We start from the raw sequence: 17,705 nt of genomic DNA on the forward strand, positions 1-17,705 counted from the left end.
ATTTGGTGTCCTGCATAGGAAGTCTGTATTTCATCAGGTTGTGCAAGTGCTAAGCGAGAAGTCTCTGTTCAACCTATTTGTCTACAAAACTTTCAGTGGGACAGGAAAACAGTTTCAAGTTTGAAAGAATTAGACAAAGAGAAATTAATCTCCCCATAAAAGAAATGAGTGGGTGAGCTAACACTGAATCAGAGACTGCAGTGTGATATGAAATGTGATTTCTTGCTGAGTTTAATTTTGGCCTTGGTTTAATAATCCAAAGGAAAAGAAAGCCCAGATAAAGACACACAGAGCTGTGCAGGGTGACTGCAAAAGAGAACACTGTCTGAGAGATCATTTTGTATCCCTGCCTTTGAAGGAAAATGTACTGATAGTGATAGGAAACAGGATAGCGGAAGTGAAAGGCCAGTGGAAAGTCCTGACTGTTTGTTGCTTTTTGTTATTCTAAAACTTTTACTTCCTTCTGAAATGTGCTTTGTGGGGGGGGAAATTGTTTGTATCGGGATGCTGGCTGGAGTTCTCTGGGTCTGTACATCATCCCATGCTTCTGCTTCTGAGTATTGTTCTGGTTAGTCCAAAAGAAAGGCGTGGGATGAATTAGATAACAAAACCATGCAAAGAAAATCAAAACTGTCTCTGGCAGCCTGTGCCTCATCAGGCCCGTGTGGAGGAGCGCATAGCTGCCCGTAAGTACAATGAGCTAGCCCAAAAGGATTTGCAGTCCAACGCCCGTGTCCTGTACCCTCCCCAGCTGTTTGATCGGGAGCTGTGCGTCCGCCAGCTGAGGTACTCGGGGATGATGGAGACCATCCGCATCCGGCGGGCCGGGTACCCCATCCGCTACACCTTCGTGGAGTTCGTGGACCGCTACCGGGTGCTCATGCCGGGGGTGAAGCCAGCGTACAAGCAGGTGAGGATCCTCTTTCACAGGTAAGGAGTGCTCTCTGCTGGGCAGTCTCCAGAGATATGTGTGAGGTGTGCCTCCTCTCCAAAAACAGTGACACAACCTTTGATCCCCAGGGGTCACAGTGGTGCTCTGGGCTCTCCAAGTGAAGGAAAAATGGTGGCAGGGCTGGCAGGGACAGGGACACATTCAGCCTGTCCATCTCACTCATCTTAAACAAAGTGACAGTAAAGACATAAGAATCTCATTAGCAGACAAACTGCAGGATTTGGGACCACAAAAGGTTTACACTGGGCTTAGGAGGAGCGGTGGGTGAGTCTGGTCCTGGTGAATCACAACCCCTTTCCTCTCAGGGTGACCTGCGTGGGACGTGCCAGCGTATTGCTGAAGCAGTGCTGGGGAAGGATGATGACTGGCAGATTGGCAAGACAAAGATATTTCTAAAGGTGGGTACTTTTCCACATTCCCCCTGCCATCTTGGATCCTCGCCTCTGGAGGCGTGTCCTACCATTTCCTTTCCATCACAAGGCATGACCCTTTTCCATGGTCTCTGGGGGCATTGTCAGTGGGTAGAACCTGACCTAAGGCAGAATATTTGGGACTGATTTGGGAGCAGCAGGCAGGAGGAAGTCCTGACATAGTGCCTGCACTGATGCATTCACAAATCCATACCGACACAAAAGTGGTCACATCCAGTGCACAGCTTTTTCCCTGCTGGGCTGAGTGGTTCAGCTTCCTCTCCTGCCTTCACCCAAAAGGCACAGCAGCAGGAGGGATGCCCATGCAGAGCCCTACAGAGAGAAGGACATGAACCCAACAGGCTCGTTTTGCTTTCTGGGCATCCTTGTGCAACCCAAGATGTGCCTACAGTCTTCTTTCCTGCATCAGTCCAGCTGACACAGAGCAGCCCAACACTGCAGGTCTCCTGCAGCTCTGTACTCACTCATCCTTCCGTACAAATCAATTTCTGTGCTGTTCTGGGAAGGTGAGACTTCTCTTGAGCAAAAATTGCAATGATAAGCCTGATTGCTTACACATAAATTCACCCCTAAATCCCACTGCCAGCACAAACACCCCCATCTCTTCCCCAGAACTTGTTCCCTCTGGTTGCTCTTTTCCAGAGCCTGTTATCAAGATTTCACAGCTGTCAGGACAGGAAACAGAGAAATTGGGAGGCTCCGAGGGGCCACGAGAGGTCAAGCAAAGCAGGAAACGTGTGGAACTGCCTCTGCTGCACCCAGTGCAGCATGGCTCAGCTTGTCATGACTGGGAAAGAAAGCTGAATCACATACAACATGGGAAGAATCAGAATAAAGCTTGGATTGGTGCATCTGAGAGCCTCAGGGCAAAGGAAATTCAGTGTTTTGAGGACCTTTTTTTCCTTAGGATAGGAAGGCATTGCAGTCTTGGCTGGAAGAAGTGATGGGACCCAGGCAGCCTGGAGTTTGTTTTCAAACCCCTCCAGTGCTCCTAGGAGCTGCTCCCATGGCTGAGAGCACTAGGAGGGAGCTCTGCAGGGAAGGACAATGTAATTTCATTGTTTTCAGACTGTGAAGCATTGCATTTTCAGCTTCTGGATGATCTGGTTCATTGGAGAATGAAGACTATAGGTCAGTAGGGTTTATGTTAGGACTTCCCCAGTGAACAGATGGGGTAACACTTGGGATGTAAAATAATCCAAGAGTTTATTTTGAACAACTATCCTGGGGAAAGGTCTTGTACCATGCACTCTGGCCACATGTCAGGCAGAGGGAGAGCTTGAGACATTGGTGCTGTGTTGCTTCCTCCCATAGGACCACCATGACATGCTGCTGGAGATTGAGAGAGACAAGGCCATCACAGACAAAGTCATCCTCATCCAGAAGGTGGTCCGTGGGTATAAAGACAGGTAGGTATGAACCCCACGGCCAAATGGGAGGGGAGCTATGTGGGATGCTTCTTCCAGCAAGTGGCTCCTGAAGGCTGCATCACTCCTTTGGTGCCCAGGTGACCAGAGGAGACCCCTGATTTGTTTGCACTCAGGTGCAGCAAGTAGTGGAGAAAAACAGTAGAGAAAACAAGAGGATACCTGTGTTATCTGCCTTAAACCTGGTCAGAATAGGACCTTCTGTTCCTGTTCAGTGCCATCTTCAGGGAGTGTGGTGTTTGCTGTGACAGTGCAGCAGTGGACTCTGAGCCAGCTGAAGGCAACGCTGAGGGTCCAATCTGTAGAGATCCCCAGAAGACTGCAGAGGGAACGCTGGGTCATCTGCTGCTACTAAAGTTGCTCTCCCCAAGGGGTTCAGAACTCTTCCCTTTGCAACCCAGTTTCCAGACATGGGAAGAGAACAGGTAGCTCATGACACCATTGTGGATGAAGAGAGAATGACATAGCCAAGGACAAGCTTCACCTACAGAGGAGAGACAGTTTTTATGCTCTTTGATTGTCCAAGCCCCAGCTGTGACTCAGGTTGTGCTTTGCAGAAAGGACACATGCTAAATAACTCATCAATCTTTCACACACTGATTGTAGTGAGACCCCCCCAAGGCCTCCCAACACAATTGTGTCCGTGTTGTCTTCAGGAAGAATCAGATCAGGCTGAGGAGGACTGGAAGAGCAGATAGGGATAGCAGCATGGTGCTGGTGAGGTTTGCTCTTGATCATTGGGTGGGATTCAATCCATTTTCAGGTGCTAAAACAAAATGGGAAGGACACAGAGGGGAGAGATTTTAGGTGTGAGAAGAGGACACAGGGCTGGGGGAAGGAGGGACCATTCCTAGCATCTCCTGTTCTTCTCATTCCCATAATGTGGCATAATCTCCCTGGAGAGACCTCTCAGAGAGACTGTCTACAGATGTTTTTATGAAAGCAAGGAGAGCTGGGGAAGGAGACATTTTCAAGCCAGAAATGCAGTGTTTATTCCACCTGGATACTCGGGTTCAAGTCTCCAATAAACAAGGCCCAGGAGATGATGATAACTTGTGGCCAAACCACAGAGGCAAATGATTGAAATACTTTTGCAGGTCCAATTTCCTGAAAGTGAGAAATTCAGTCCTGATGATTCAAAGATACTGGCGTGGACATAACTGCAGGAAGAACTATGGTGCTGTAAGTACAGGGGTGCTTCCTCACACTTCTGCCTTCCTATCTCTGTGTATATCCTGGGACATATATAAGGTTCAAACCAGGTGGCCTGGTTCAAAATGTCCCATGGAATGTCAGAAGTGGTGAGGTTGGCTTTTATCAGTTGGAGCGATGAATGGAAGTTTGCTCTTTTGCTTTGTCTTCTCATTGAAGAGACCACTTCCTAGCTGTTCTTTCCCTTATAACTTATGTGTCTGTTGCACCAACTGGTCATTTGGGGTTTTTTAAGTCTTCCCCTGGTTTCCAGATGACTGAAAACTCAAGAGCAGCTTCCTCTGAAAATTGGATTCCATCTCCATGTGGGACGATATTTGGGTTTCTCACCATCCCAGTCCATAGTCCTCTTCTTTCTCTGTTCCAGCCAGTTTTGACCCAAGAGCAGGGTCTTTTGGAAAGTGTGTTAAGGTCTAAAATATCTCAATATAATCTTTCAAGCCTGCAACTTTATAGACATAGCCACTTCCAGGCTGGCTAGGATGCTGCCTCCTGCCACCAAACAGCACCTTGACTGTCAGGCAGGAATTTTGCAGATGCTCTATAGGAGCAACCGTCATGGCTTGTGGCTACCTTAGGATGATATTCTGAGGCCTCTCAAAGGCTCTGTGGGAGAGAAACTGTGTTTGTCCTTCCTGGGCTTTGAATCAATGCAGCAGTTATTGAGAGCTTCATTTCTGCACCCTCTTGGAGAACCTCCCTCCAGAAGGTTTGCTGTCGTGGGGACTGGTTTTGGTGCTCCTGTTGACAGCCGTGCAAGGAGGAGATTAGCAGTGGCAATCTGCTTAGGGTGGGCGAGCCCCTGGCTGGCGGGGTGGTCTCATGGTGCTCCCTCCTCCTGCAGATGCGGATTGGCTTCCTGCGGCTGCAGGCCCTGTACCGCTCCCGCAAGCTTCACAAGCAGTACCACATGGCTCGCCGGCGGATCATCGAGTTCCAGGCTCGCTGCCGGGGCTACCTGGTCCGGCGGGCTTTCCGCCACCGCCTCTGGGCCGTCCTCACCGTCCAGGCCTACGCGCGCGGCATGATCGCCCGCAGGCTCTACAAGCGCCTCCGCGGGGAGGTGAGTACCGTAGGGGAGACACGGAGATGGGGAGAGGGGAGGAGTACATGCTTCTGCATCATGCACTCTTGGGATCCATCTTTAAAGGACAAACAAAGTCCAGAAATTCAGCAAAGCTCTCCTGTTTATTCCCTCAGTATTATCGACGCCTGGAAGCAGAGAAACTTAGGCTGGCAGAAGAGGAACGACTTCGAAAGGAGATGAGTGCCAAGAAAGCCAAAGAAGAAGCAGAAAAGAAACACCAAGTATGGGGACTGATCTCTTTCTGTGGTTCTGTCTGTTCTCTGGGAACTAGTTCTGCTCCTTTGAGGGGCAATGACAAAAATATCTAAGGGGTCTCTGCCCTGCCTGAGTGGTTTGTATTTAATTCTCAAGTACTCTGTGCTCTATTAGTTTGAATCTGCTCCAGAATTTCTGATTTGCTGCACAGGAATGCCAGAGATTATAGTTACTATTCATTTTGCGGTTGTTTAAAAGGGGGAACTGGGACACTCTGTGTGTGTGTGGACATGCAGGGTTGTTGTATAAAAGAAAAAAATTGGGTCAGTGAGAGTTTCTGTGCACGGGCCAACACCCCGAAACAGGCACTAAGGAATGGGGAAAATGCATTGCTTTGACCTTCTGCAGCTGGGAAACAGAGACATGGACATGTCACTGATTTACTCCAAGTTATGATACGGGTATAGTGCCCTAAGCACCAGGCAGCCTGCCTTCCTAAAGCCAGGCCCAGAACTTACTGCTGGCTCTTTGGGAGGAGCAGTTCAGTCATTGCACTTCTCCTTTTGCAGGTACGCCTGGCCCAGCTGGCACGGGAAGATGCAGAGAGAGAAGTAAAGGAGAAAGAGGAAGCACGTCGGAAGAAGGAGCTCTTAGAAAAAATGGAGAGAGCTCGCAATGAGCCAGTGAATGACTCAGAAATGGTGGACAAAATGTTCGGATTCCTGGGGACAACCTCCTCCCTTCCTGGCCAGGAAGGACAGGCACCCAATGGCTTCGAGGTACTGGAGATGTACAGGACCTGGCTATCACGTGACAGGCATTAGCAAAACATTAATAGATCAAGAAAGAGTACAGTAATAAAAAAGTGTGTCTCTGAAGGCTTCCTTCAAGGCCAGGCTCTCCTCTGTAGCCCCAAAGGGTTCCTGTGCTGTGGCTGGAGATGGACAGGCAGCCTAGCAGCTTTTCCTGGGACTACTAAAAGAAGGAGAGCAGTATCACTATAAGGTCATCAAGGACTTGTGGCCTTTGAGATCTTTCCTTTTAGGTTCATCACAGTTTATGGCATTTAGCTCTTAGACATCCTTTCCCCATGCTGTGAATAGCGCCATGCTCGTTGATTCTTCTACTGCTCTGGGGACATTCCTGGGTGCAGGCATGTCCTTCGGAGCTTGGGCTTTGGATGGGCTCCAGAGCTATATTCCATGTTTTTCCTCCAGCTGACTTTTCCTTTGGGGATGGAAATCAGACTGGCCCAAAGGAAAATGGTATTTTGATATCCAAAGTCATGCTGAGTGTCTGGCATGTCCTTCCACAACAGGATCTTGAGCAAGTCCAGAAGGAGCTGGAGGAAGAGGACCTTGATGCAGCATTGCCTCTCCCTGAGGAGGAGGAAGAAGACCTCTCAGAGTACAAATTCGCCAAGTTTGCTGCCACATATTTCCAGGGCACAACAACACACACGTACATCCGCCGGCCCCTCAAGCAGCCTCTCTTGTACCATGAAGATGAAGGAGACCAGTTGGTGAGGCAGGGGATGGAAAACCTTGAGCAGGGCTGGGTGGGTTAGAGCAAGTCTGGGTAACCCTGTGGCCAAAGGGCACCAGGAGTTTCCATTTTGGGATACACTCATCTGCTGCACAAGTGTCCATGGCCACTGTCCCACCACTATGCTTTGAGTGCTGGTAAGACAGTGAATATTAGAGGGATGGAGCATTAGAGAGGAGGGTCCATCTCTGTACGTTGGTATTTGCATTAAGACAATGAGGTGCTCTGGACTCAGGGTGGGGGCAATGGAAATTGTTGCTTCAATACCACTTGTAAAGCTTCTAGGGAGCTGGGAAAGTTGCTTCGTACCTTGTCGTACACATCAGTGCAGAGCTAGAAGAGAAAAACTGCTTGTACCATAGCCAGCAGTACAAGAGCAGAAATGAACTGAACCTGCATGGCTATAATGCATATTACATTATCCATGAACTTGCCTTCACTGTGGTTCTTCTCCCCCACTTCAGTGGGTTAGGAGCTGCCAGTGTCTGGCCCTTGGTGGGGTTGGCATCTCCTCCTAAGGTTTTCAAGAAGCAAACCCCTTGTGGGGTTCACAAACGCATGCATGGTGCCACGAACACAGAGCCTGAATGTGTGGTTCCAGCCAGCAGCCTGCCCAGCATTCAGAGAGGATGGGTGCTGCAGGCAAAACTGTTACCTGTCGCACAGGGAAGTACTTTATCTCCTGCAGGTGTACAGAGAGACCACAGTGGGGATCATGATGGGTTCAGCATGGCTTGACCTCCCCCTCCACTGCCCTGGTGCGAGCTAATGGGGTGTAACTTTCCTTTCAAACAGGCGGCTCTTGCTGTATGGATCACTATCCTGCGTTTCATGGGAGACCTCCCTGAGCCGAAATATCACACAGCCATGAGTGATGGTGGCGAGAAGATACCAGTAATGACCAAAATCTATGAGACTCTTGGGAAGAAGACCTATAAGAAAGAACTGCAGGCTCTGCAGGGAGAAGGAGAGGTAACTGCTGCAGCTGTAAAAGAGATATTATTATTAGGTGTTGGATATTGAAATGTGTCAGAAAGAAACAACTTGTGGGGTTTGCCGCTGGCAATAAGTTTGTTGATTTTATTTGTGCTTATGCTATGAAGGGAGAATTGCCTGTGACCCTGTCCCTTCCTCACAGGGAGAACTGAATGTCCACCAGCTGAGTGTTCCCCAGAGAAGGAAGTGCCCTGATATCTCTCATGGGACTTTGATCTCTCTCCTCCACCCTGCAGGGCTAAAGTCCAGGGGGGGAATGCAATGTCCTATGTCTCTTATTTGGGGATTTCCTTTTGATCTCCTCTGAGTCAGAAAAGACTAAATTAAAAATGTGCCCTTAATCTTGGAGCAGGAAGTAATTAGTTACCAGGAGATTAGGCTGTGGAAATAAAAATTAAAGAAAAAATAAATCCCATTGCATTCTGAGTGCCTTCTGGATGTCACCAGAGGACTTCATCTTCGTATCCTTCCCAGACAAAACATTATTCTGGATAAATCAATGTTCACTGTGCTTATTCATTTCATCTTTGGCAATTGCTTTATTCAGTAGGACAAGATATAATCTGCTACTGGCACCTTCTGGATGCCTCTGTTTAATTTTCAAGTTTTCTTGACAAATCTCTGCAGTATTTGCAGAGGTAAATTAACAAATCTCCTTGTTCTTAGAAATGATGATACCATTCAGCACTTTTAGAGAATATCCTGACAAGACTAACTTCAGGATCATAATTCTGTAAAAATATACACCAAGAATCACCTTTCATTCCTTCTACCCGTAATTTCTTGCTTGTTTATGACAAAAAGGCGTATTTTGGCCAACTGAGATATCAGGTAGTACAGAGAGAAGGAAATTTAAGCTGTCCTTTTTCTCTGTGGTTACGTCATCTCTTCATAGTACAAAAAGATGCCTGAGCGAAATGATATGCCAATCCAGGTTTACATCACCAACTCATGTTTATAATGGATATAAACCATCACAGCCACAGGACTCAAAGTGTTGATTGGGTGTGAAATCATGGTCTTTTCAAAGCTGTTTAAATGAGCTGAGGTCAACTGGGTCCAAAAGTTTGCTATAGAAGTAGAAAGCCAGCAAGTAATTTGATGATATGTAGTCAGTGCCTGGAGCTGTCCCACATCAAAGGTGTTCTTCTGGAAACTGGATAGAGCACAGGGCTGGTTAAAAGTTAGGGAACCACAGTGGGTAGCTACCTGTCCATGAATCCCTGGCTAGATGACTTCCAGCTAAAAACCTGCTGTGCAAATGGCTTGTCTCAGAGACTGGTCTTGCTCATTGCATTTCCACTGTCACAGCGCAGAGCTGGGTGGACCTGGGTTAAGCACATATGTGTTTAACATAAGTTTTTTCATGTGCTCCCAATATATAATTTTCATCTGAGGGACACTTACTGATTAGAGAGGATCTACAAAATTCAGAGCCAGCCCGGGGCACACGAATATGGGTCTGGACTTCTGGTTTCCACTAGAAACATCTCACTCTCTGCTCAGGATTAATGGTCTTTTGCAGGAGCCATGGGGAGGCAGAGAGAGCACTTGTTCAGCACTTGCATCTCACCACTTTGCATGCACCCCTCTTGCTTTGCAGAGTACTCACATTGATGGGCACAAGAAGAACAGTGTGCGGCACAAACTGGTCTCCTTAACACTCAAGAAGAAATCCAAACTGACGGAGGAGGTGAGGGGAGAGGCCTGGCCGCCTGGCAGCACAAGTGCCGTTGGATTGTCTGCAGCCCTCTCTGACTCTCTTCTGCTTTTCCCTAGACAACATAGAACCAGCCCTCCTCTGGGTTTGGCGCTACCTGTCTCTCTGCCTGAAAGATTTAAGGAGTGTTTAAGGGGAAAGGTTGGCTTCCCGTGTCTCCTTGAGTCATTCTGCACCTCGCTCCGGCCTCCCCTCGGCTCCTGTTCTCCATCCATGCAGCACCTTCCCTCCCCTCTTTCACAGCCCTCCATCCAGCTGCTGAGACCTCTCACCACTCTGTGATGGTCTGATTGTTATCCCCGCTTTTAGTTTACTAAAACCATACTATAGATATGGTATTCTATCTATGGTATTCTACCATAGATAGCAGAGGTGGGGTCTCCAATGGCACTAACCCATCCTCTGCTCCGCTCCAGTGCCAGGGACAAAACTCCCCATGGGAGTTTTGGGCAGTTACCCCAGGCTGAGAGAAATGCCATCTCAAAAGAGTGAGGAATGATAAATCTTTCAGATGGGGGTGATGGAAACAATTGATAGACTGCTCATTTCCAGAGCAGGCACCATCTTACCTAGCTATAGCTGCTTAAGAGCATGAAGATTGCTCTGTGAGATATTCTCTTAGGGGTCAGTGGGGAGAAACAGGGCCCAATCCAGCTCACCCTAATTGTCTCTGAAGACACTCTAGAAATTTCCATCTCTCTAAATGGAGATGGGGTTGACTAGCTGAGACAGTGGGCTGCTAGGCAGACAAATGCCATCCTTGCTTTCACAAACAGCACCATGGTTATGCATTTTCAGCTGCATCATTAGCATGGGGAATGGGTCCATTTTGCCAGTGAAAACACTGATGATCATTTTAGTATGATTAAGTTAAAGGGATAGGTCCTCCTTGGCAATTAGATGGTTTATTCCAAAGACCCTTGGTGGCCCTCTCCCAGCAGCAGGACCAGCTCAGAGCTGGGATGCAGAGGGAGTGCCATTGTAGAAAACCTGGGAAAGGACCAAGCAGGTGGAAGTGTGACTAGACAGGACCATTTTTAATTTCACCCATACACAATTAAAGCCAACACAGTCAAACCCTCCCATTGCTGTTAAAATCCTGGTTTGAAGAACTTCTGAGAGCCCTCCTGGCTGGTGGAGGAGTCCTCCTGGGGGAGCACCACACACTTGGGATGGGGGTGGGGGGGACACAGTAACTGGCTGTCCTGAAAGAGACCAATATGTCTGGTTGGCAGGTGACAAAGAGACTTCACGATGGTGAGTCTACGCTGCAGGGTAATAGCATGCTCGAAGACCGACCCACTTCCAACCTGGAGAAGCTCCATTTCATTATTGGTAATGGCATCCTCAGGCCAGCCTTAAGGTTAGAAATCAAAACAAGGGCATGAACATGCCATTCTTTCCATTCCTTCTTCCTTGAGCTTTTCTTGAGCTATTCAAACAAGTTTGATATTATCTGCAGCTTTACAAAGCTCTTGTTTTATAATTTTTGTGGTTATGTTGTGGAATGCAGGCTGGGCTGGATCATGTTCCTTACTGTCCATATCAGGCCCAGTGGAAAGACCATGCAAAGGGATTCAAACATTTCTGAAGTCCTAATGACACTAGATTGTTTTCTTAAATGCCCACTCTTGTTCCTCACTACTCTGTTTTTCATTTGACCATTGTTTCTCTTTTGTTTGTGTGAATATTTTTAATGGCCTGCTAACAAAAAACTCAAACTCATTTCAGCTGCTAAATGAAGCATTCAAAAATTCAAAAATTTGGCAAGTGTCAAATGTTGGCCCCTTGTACATCTCTGGTTTAGCCAATTTATGTGTTTATGTTTATCAATAGAAATTAATGATAAATAATTCCTTTTTTTAAATTGTTTAATTTAAATTATTTTTTTATTCCTATTGTAGGGATGAAATCTACTGTCAAATCTGCAAGCAGCTGACTCAGAACCCATCCAAAAGCAGCCATGCTAGGGGTTGGATCCTGATGTCTCTTTGTGTGGGATGTTTTGCTCCTTCTGAGAAGTTTGTGAAGGTAAATTGTAGATGACATTTGTCTAATGAATTATCTACCAATACATTTTGTTTTCCACTCATGGGACCAGCTTTTCCCTTGGGTTTCACAGTAGAGGGAATGCCAGTCTTTGCCAGAAACAAAGGTGACAGAGTTCCTCAGAAAATTGTTCATAATCCCAAGTTCAATGTCTAATGCAATCAGATGAGTCACTCCTGGGAAGTGACTGTCTCTTTTCCTGTGACTCTAAAGGTAATGTAGACAACCAAATCAGATGATGTCTCCTGCATGTAGATGTGTGAAGATATGATTAAGTGACTTCTGGTAGGAAATTTGTTTGTGGGAGGCTGCAAGTGGAATTTACACAACCAGAATAGGTCATGTTTCTCTTGTTTCTTATACGCAAAAGTCTGTGCATTCAGTATCTACGGACTTTGAGAGTATGACCTCAGGCATCTACTCTACCAAAACTGGCAAGGAATAGAACACAGCCAATTACAAGTACGAATTTGTACTAAAAAAGATGCACACAGAAAGGGAAGGATTTCATTTATGTGGAAGTACATTTACAAAGGTGCTCTCTGTATGATGCTGTGCTCCCCATCATGTGTCATATTGAAAACACCCAATTCCAAACAGCCACATGAGATGACCTGTAACCCATCTTCAGCAGCACTGTGGATCAGCAGGACTGAAGTCAGTGGGAGGTGCCAAGTGGCCGACACTTTAGAAAATCAGGTTGTTCTTAAGGATTTTCTTTTTCTCTTTTCTGGGCAAAGTTCTGTTGCTTAGATTTGAACAGTCTGCTTTCCAAATGGGTTATAGAGTCGTGGAATTGTTTGGGTTGGAAAAGATGTCTAAGACCAAGACCAAGCCCAACCACTGCCAAGCCTACCACTAAGCATGTCCACAGGTGCCATATCTGCATTTTTTTAAACACTTCTAGGGATGGTGATTCCACCACTTTCCTGGACAATTTGTTCCAGTGCCTGACTGGAAATAAAGATGTTCCATTAATTTCCGTAGATATCAGATTAGGTGCTGGATGTTCAGCACTGAAAGAGCTGAAGCCAAGAATAGAAATGCTTCCTTTGTCCCCAGGCCTTGTCAGTATGAAATCTAATAAACAAGATAAATCACTGGCAAAGTCACAGAAAATTGAATTATGTGTGGAAATGAGATCTGAGAAGTATGGCACAGGAAGCTGTGTTGGTTTAAATAACAGAAGATTACTTTAGGCTAATGAAGCACTTGTCAGAAATAATTTATAAGTAGTTCTGGAGACTCAGACGTAGAATCATACAATCACAGGATCATAGAATCACAGAGGCATAGAATGGTTTGGGTTGGAAGGGATATTTATAAGTCTTCTAGTTCAACCCTGCTGCTGGAGGGCATTCCCTCCACTAGACCAGATTGCTCAGAGTCCCATTCAGCCTGGTCTTGAATGTTTCCAGGGATGGGACAGACACAATTTTTCTGGGCAACCTGTTCCAGTGCCTTACCCCACCCTCACAGGAAAGAATTCCTTCCCTATACCCAATCTAAACCTGCCCTCTTTAGGTTTAAAGCAACATCCCCTTGTCCTGTCATTCTATGCCCTTATCAAAAGTCCCTCTCCAGCTCTCCTGTAGCCCTCTAAGTTCTGGAAGGTGCTCTAAAGTCTCCCTGGAGCCTTCGCTTCTCCAGGTTGACCAACCCCAGCTCTCTCAGCCTGTCTCCATAGCAGAGGTGCCACAGCCTTTGAACATCTCTGTGGCCTCCTCTGGACTTGCTCCAACAGCTCCACCTCTTTCTTGTGTTGGGGTCCCCAGAGCTGGATGCAGCAGTCCAGGTGGGATCTGTGTAGGGCAGTGCAGGGGGGCAGAATCTCCTCCCTCACCCTGCTGCCTGTGCTGCTGGTGATGCAGCCCAGGACACGTTTGGCTTTCTGAGCTGTGGGTGCACACTGATGGGTCCTCTTGAGCTTCTTGTCCATGAACACCCTCAAGTCCTTCTCCCCGGGATTAGTTTCAATCAATTCTCTGCCCAGCCTGTGTTTGTGTTTGGGATTACCCCAGCCCAGGTGCAGGAAATTGCTCTCATCCTTGTTACACTTCACATTGTTCACGCAGGCCCAACTCTTAAGCATGTCCCAGTCCCTCTGGATGGCATCCATTTCCTTCTATGATTCTGTCATTCAAAAGTATCAGTTAGAACTAAACATTATGAGAAGGATTTCACTGGTAATGAGGCAGGTCTTCAATATGTATTCCAGCCCCCAATTATTCAAGTTATGCTTTGGATCCCATTAGACACCTTTATCACATCATGTGTTAAATATGGGCCAAGACACATTAGCACTCCTGTTACTTGCACCTTTCTTTTAACCAACAGTGGGCCTAGGTGGGAAGGTTCAGTCACAAGGAAGTAGGAATATGAAAAAATATGTAATTGTATAGTTTATTATTAGCAATAGCCTAATTAAAACTACACTTTTGCATTGCGTTGACTGCTTACGATCATTTGCAGAAGATCTCATCCCTATAACCTGGCTGTATTACTTAGGTACTTCATAGTGTCTCTGTAAGTTATGACTGGCAGAGATATCTGTCTCTCTAGCCATATTATTTACGGCTGCCAGTGTTATAAAGCAGTCTGTGTTTCTGAAGGAATAGCAGGGTGTTATCATTCAGAGAACACTTTATATAAAGTCTCTCAGAAAAATTTGATTTACAGATTTATTCATCTTAGTTAACATTTTGACCAAGATGTTTGTGTAATATTTTTAAGTGTGTTATCTTTCATATTGTGGAAATCACTGGATTTTATTTTCTCTAAAATAATATGGTTATATTTTTAACATATACAGAAGTGCTTCAAATTCTGTTTTAGGCCAAAATGCAATTTAAAATCTGACTACGGAGATATCTGTTTAATGTCACTGTGAAAGATCTTTTGTGCTGTCAGTTAGGTGTTCTGAGTGGCATTCACTTACAATTCCCCTGAATCATAACTTACACATCTTTTTCATGGAGTCCCATCTTTTTGGCCAACAATAACATTTTATAATAACAAATGTCAATAACATTTTATAACACATCTTTAAAATACAAAGATAGAAATCACTGGCAGCAGTAGCAGGAACAGAAGAGCTGCTGCTCTGGCTTCAATCAAAGCTTCTATCTAGTCTGGTATCTTATCTCCTCTGAGGCCAGAAATGCACAGTAGAAGAACAAGGCAGGGGTGCAGGCTGTTCTACTCTCTCTCAGCTTCCAGTGATGTGATGCAGGAGCATTCAAGCCTGAGTGATATCACTGTCACTAGTCACAGAGGGCTTTTCTCCAACAAAATATTACTTTTTGCAAATGTTTGGCCTCTTAAGCCAAAGTTTTAAACAATGTGTTCCCTGCTGCCAACAGTATTTAAGGAACTTTATCAACGGAGGCCCCCCAGGTTACGCTCCCTATTGTGAAGAGAGGCTGAGGCGGACGTTTGCCAACGGGACAAGGACACAGCCACCCAGCTGGCTGGAGCTGCAGGTATGAGCCCTCCATTCCTCCCCAGGGAACTGGGGATCAGGGTTTCAGCCTTTCACTGTCACAAGAACCACGTCTCTGTCAGGACAGAGTGTGGGACAACAAAAGGCCTATTTCTGTCCAGAATTTTCCTGCAATTCCAACATACTGCATTCCCTGTACATTCTGGATTTGCTCCAGAGTATGTTGAAGATCAATCCTTTTGGCTGCAGCAGTACTTGTAAATTAAATGTGCACTGTTGGCATTGAGGCCAGCTGGCACAGAGCGAGCCCCATGTATTCAAAGCAACTATCTTGCAGATGAAAGTGGCTGCAGGCAAACTGCCTCATGTGAGTGGTCCCTGGGACTTGTTTGGGGACAACTGTAGCTGGAACAGGCAGTTTGTGCAAAAATGCAAAAATTGCTCATTTTCTAAACCGATTTGTACACACATACAGCTGTGTTCCAGTGTCCATAAACATTCCCAAACATGCTTATATTTACCGGATTAGGCACCTTGATGACTGAATGTATTAAACAAAATATTTATGACTTCCAAGTGCTTCCAGTGGCTGACTGTACATTATCCTGTTGATAAATATGGTGGTGTAGCACTGAAAAGCAGCCAGTCAGTGTGATCAGGAATTAGTAAGTGGTAACTACAGTGGGGTGAAGAGTATGCAGGTAAATAGTACTGAAATAGATGTAACATTATAAAGTTTGACTTTAATCCTTTAGGCGACCAAGTCCAAAAAACCAATCATGCTGCCTGTCACATTTATGGATGGGACAACAAAGACACTGTTGACAGACTCTGCAACAACTGCTAAAGAGCTCTGTAATTCTTTGGCTGACAAAATCAGCCTGAAGGACCGATTTGGCTTTTCGCTCTACATTGCACTTTTTGACAAGGTATATCTTAAGTTCTGTTCCTGAATAGTTCTGGGAAGAAGGGGGAGGTTCTTCTTACTGTCGTATAACTTCCAGAAAACAGGGGTATTATTTCTACAGTACAAGTGTCAGCAAGATTTTCACAAAAAGAGTAGTCAAACTCTGCAGCTGGGTTGTAGGAAAAATCTCAATCCTTGGAGATATTCAGAATTTAACAGGAAAATACACAGAGAAATCCATTCAAAGATGCAGCTCTTCTGACCATTGTGGTGGACCAGAAACCTTCAGAAATTCCTTTCCTCCTACATATTTATGTGATTCTATTCTCTTACTCTCACGTAAGCTTATTAGAGATGAATTTCCAGTAAAACATCCTACCTGGATTTTTATGCAGGGGAGCCAATTAAATTTAATTGGAAAGCTAACAGTTGAAATTAAGCTTCTGAAATGAGCTAAAATCCAACCTGCCATGCCTGCATTGGCATTTAACCTGATTTATTTAAACTAAAAACATATCCATTTCAGAAGTTCTGTTACAATAAAAGTGAGCATAAAATGAGAGGGGTAAAGCTTCATCAGGTGAGACAACAGCTGCAAGTCAATGAAACTCAAGTATTCCAAGAGCTGCTGTATAAGAGAATTAAGTATATTCTCACCTACGGATGTGGCCACCTCTGCCTCTAGGTGGAAAAGAAAATGGTTTATAGTATGTCTTTTTCATTTTGAGGAGACATTCAGCAAGAGATGCTAAGTCTGAGGAGATGTAGTACTTTGGGGGCTTCATGGCAGACCCCAATGAGAAGACAGGTAAATTTCTGTAACAGGACAGGGTTTTTTATTCTGTGTTTTTCTGATGCTTAGCTAGGTTGGATCCAAGCCCATGAGTTTGAAACAGCGCATTTCAAAGCACAGTATGGATCAACAATTGTTCAAAATGGGACCATTGGCTTTGCTGATTCATGTTGATGCTCTCTTTTCAGTCTGGATGGGAAACTGGAGGTCAAAATGGAATGGCTCACCCAGCCATGCTGCAGAACTTGGCTGGCTAGGTGACACAGAACCATTGATTATTTTGATTATTTTGATTATAAAGGTAGTCTGAGTGACTCAAAAATAGCTCTCTCAACCTGAAAAGGCCTGAATTTGGTCAGGTGAATGCCACCTTTCCCTCTGCCCTGCCCAGGTGTCCTCGCTGGGGAGTGGCAATGACCACGTGATGGATGCTGTGTCCCAGTGCGAGCAGTACGCCAAGGAGCAGGGAGCGCAGGAGCGCAACGCGCCGTGGCGGCTCTTCTTCAGGAAGGAGATCTTCACTCCCTGGCACAACCCCAGCGAGGACAACGTGGCCACCAATCTCATCTACCAGCAGATCGTGCGAGGGGTGAAGTTCGGGGAGTACCGGTGTGACAAGGTGTGTGACCTCGGCTGCTCCCGGCCTGGTCCAACAAGTATCTTTGAGGTGCTGAAATAGGTTACAACAAAAGGGATGATGAATATTCCTCCCTGGACACCCGTTTGCTTGGGCAATGTGGTATTCACATGGAAAACAGGAGCTACAGCAATCAAACCCTCCTGACTGGGCTTGGAAGCTTCCATGTGCTGCGTGAACACTCTTAACAATGAACATGATAAGGCTTAATTATAGCCTTTAGTGGTCAATGTCCTGAACTTTAGATGTGCAGAAAGCTGCAGAAGGTGATGTTCTGCCAAAAGGAGGCTGGGTGTACTACACAATTCTATA

The 17,705-nt window shown here is 45.9% G+C and overlaps 1 protein-coding gene across 1 annotated transcript in view; it reads left to right on the forward strand.

The window, feature by feature from the left end:
• The window catches only part of MYO7A (myosin VIIA), a 96,456-nt gene that overhangs the window by 65,865 nt on the left and 12,886 nt on the right, over positions 1 to 17,705 (forward strand). The window contains exons 17-31 of the mRNA XM_063394352.1: positions 752 to 910; positions 1,258 to 1,350; positions 2,698 to 2,792; positions 3,908 to 3,992; positions 4,867 to 5,085; positions 5,223 to 5,330; positions 5,874 to 6,083; positions 6,623 to 6,826; positions 7,645 to 7,821; positions 9,449 to 9,538; positions 10,801 to 10,928; positions 11,470 to 11,596; positions 14,977 to 15,096; positions 15,812 to 15,985; positions 17,148 to 17,375. Coding sequence (XP_063250422.1) covers positions 752 to 910; positions 1,258 to 1,350; positions 2,698 to 2,792; positions 3,908 to 3,992; positions 4,867 to 5,085; positions 5,223 to 5,330; positions 5,874 to 6,083; positions 6,623 to 6,826; positions 7,645 to 7,821; positions 9,449 to 9,538; positions 10,801 to 10,928; positions 11,470 to 11,596; positions 14,977 to 15,096; positions 15,812 to 15,985; positions 17,148 to 17,375 — 2,217 coding nt within the window. The remainder of the gene's footprint in view (positions 1 to 751; positions 911 to 1,257; positions 1,351 to 2,697; positions 2,793 to 3,907; positions 3,993 to 4,866; positions 5,086 to 5,222; positions 5,331 to 5,873; positions 6,084 to 6,622; positions 6,827 to 7,644; positions 7,822 to 9,448; positions 9,539 to 10,800; positions 10,929 to 11,469; positions 11,597 to 14,976; positions 15,097 to 15,811; positions 15,986 to 17,147; positions 17,376 to 17,705) is intronic.

This window comes from Prinia subflava, chromosome 3 (genome assembly GCF_021018805.1).
Source record: "Prinia subflava isolate CZ2003 ecotype Zambia chromosome 3, Cam_Psub_1.2, whole genome shotgun sequence".
Taxonomy (NCBI): Eukaryota; Metazoa; Chordata; class Aves; order Passeriformes; family Cisticolidae; genus Prinia; species Prinia subflava.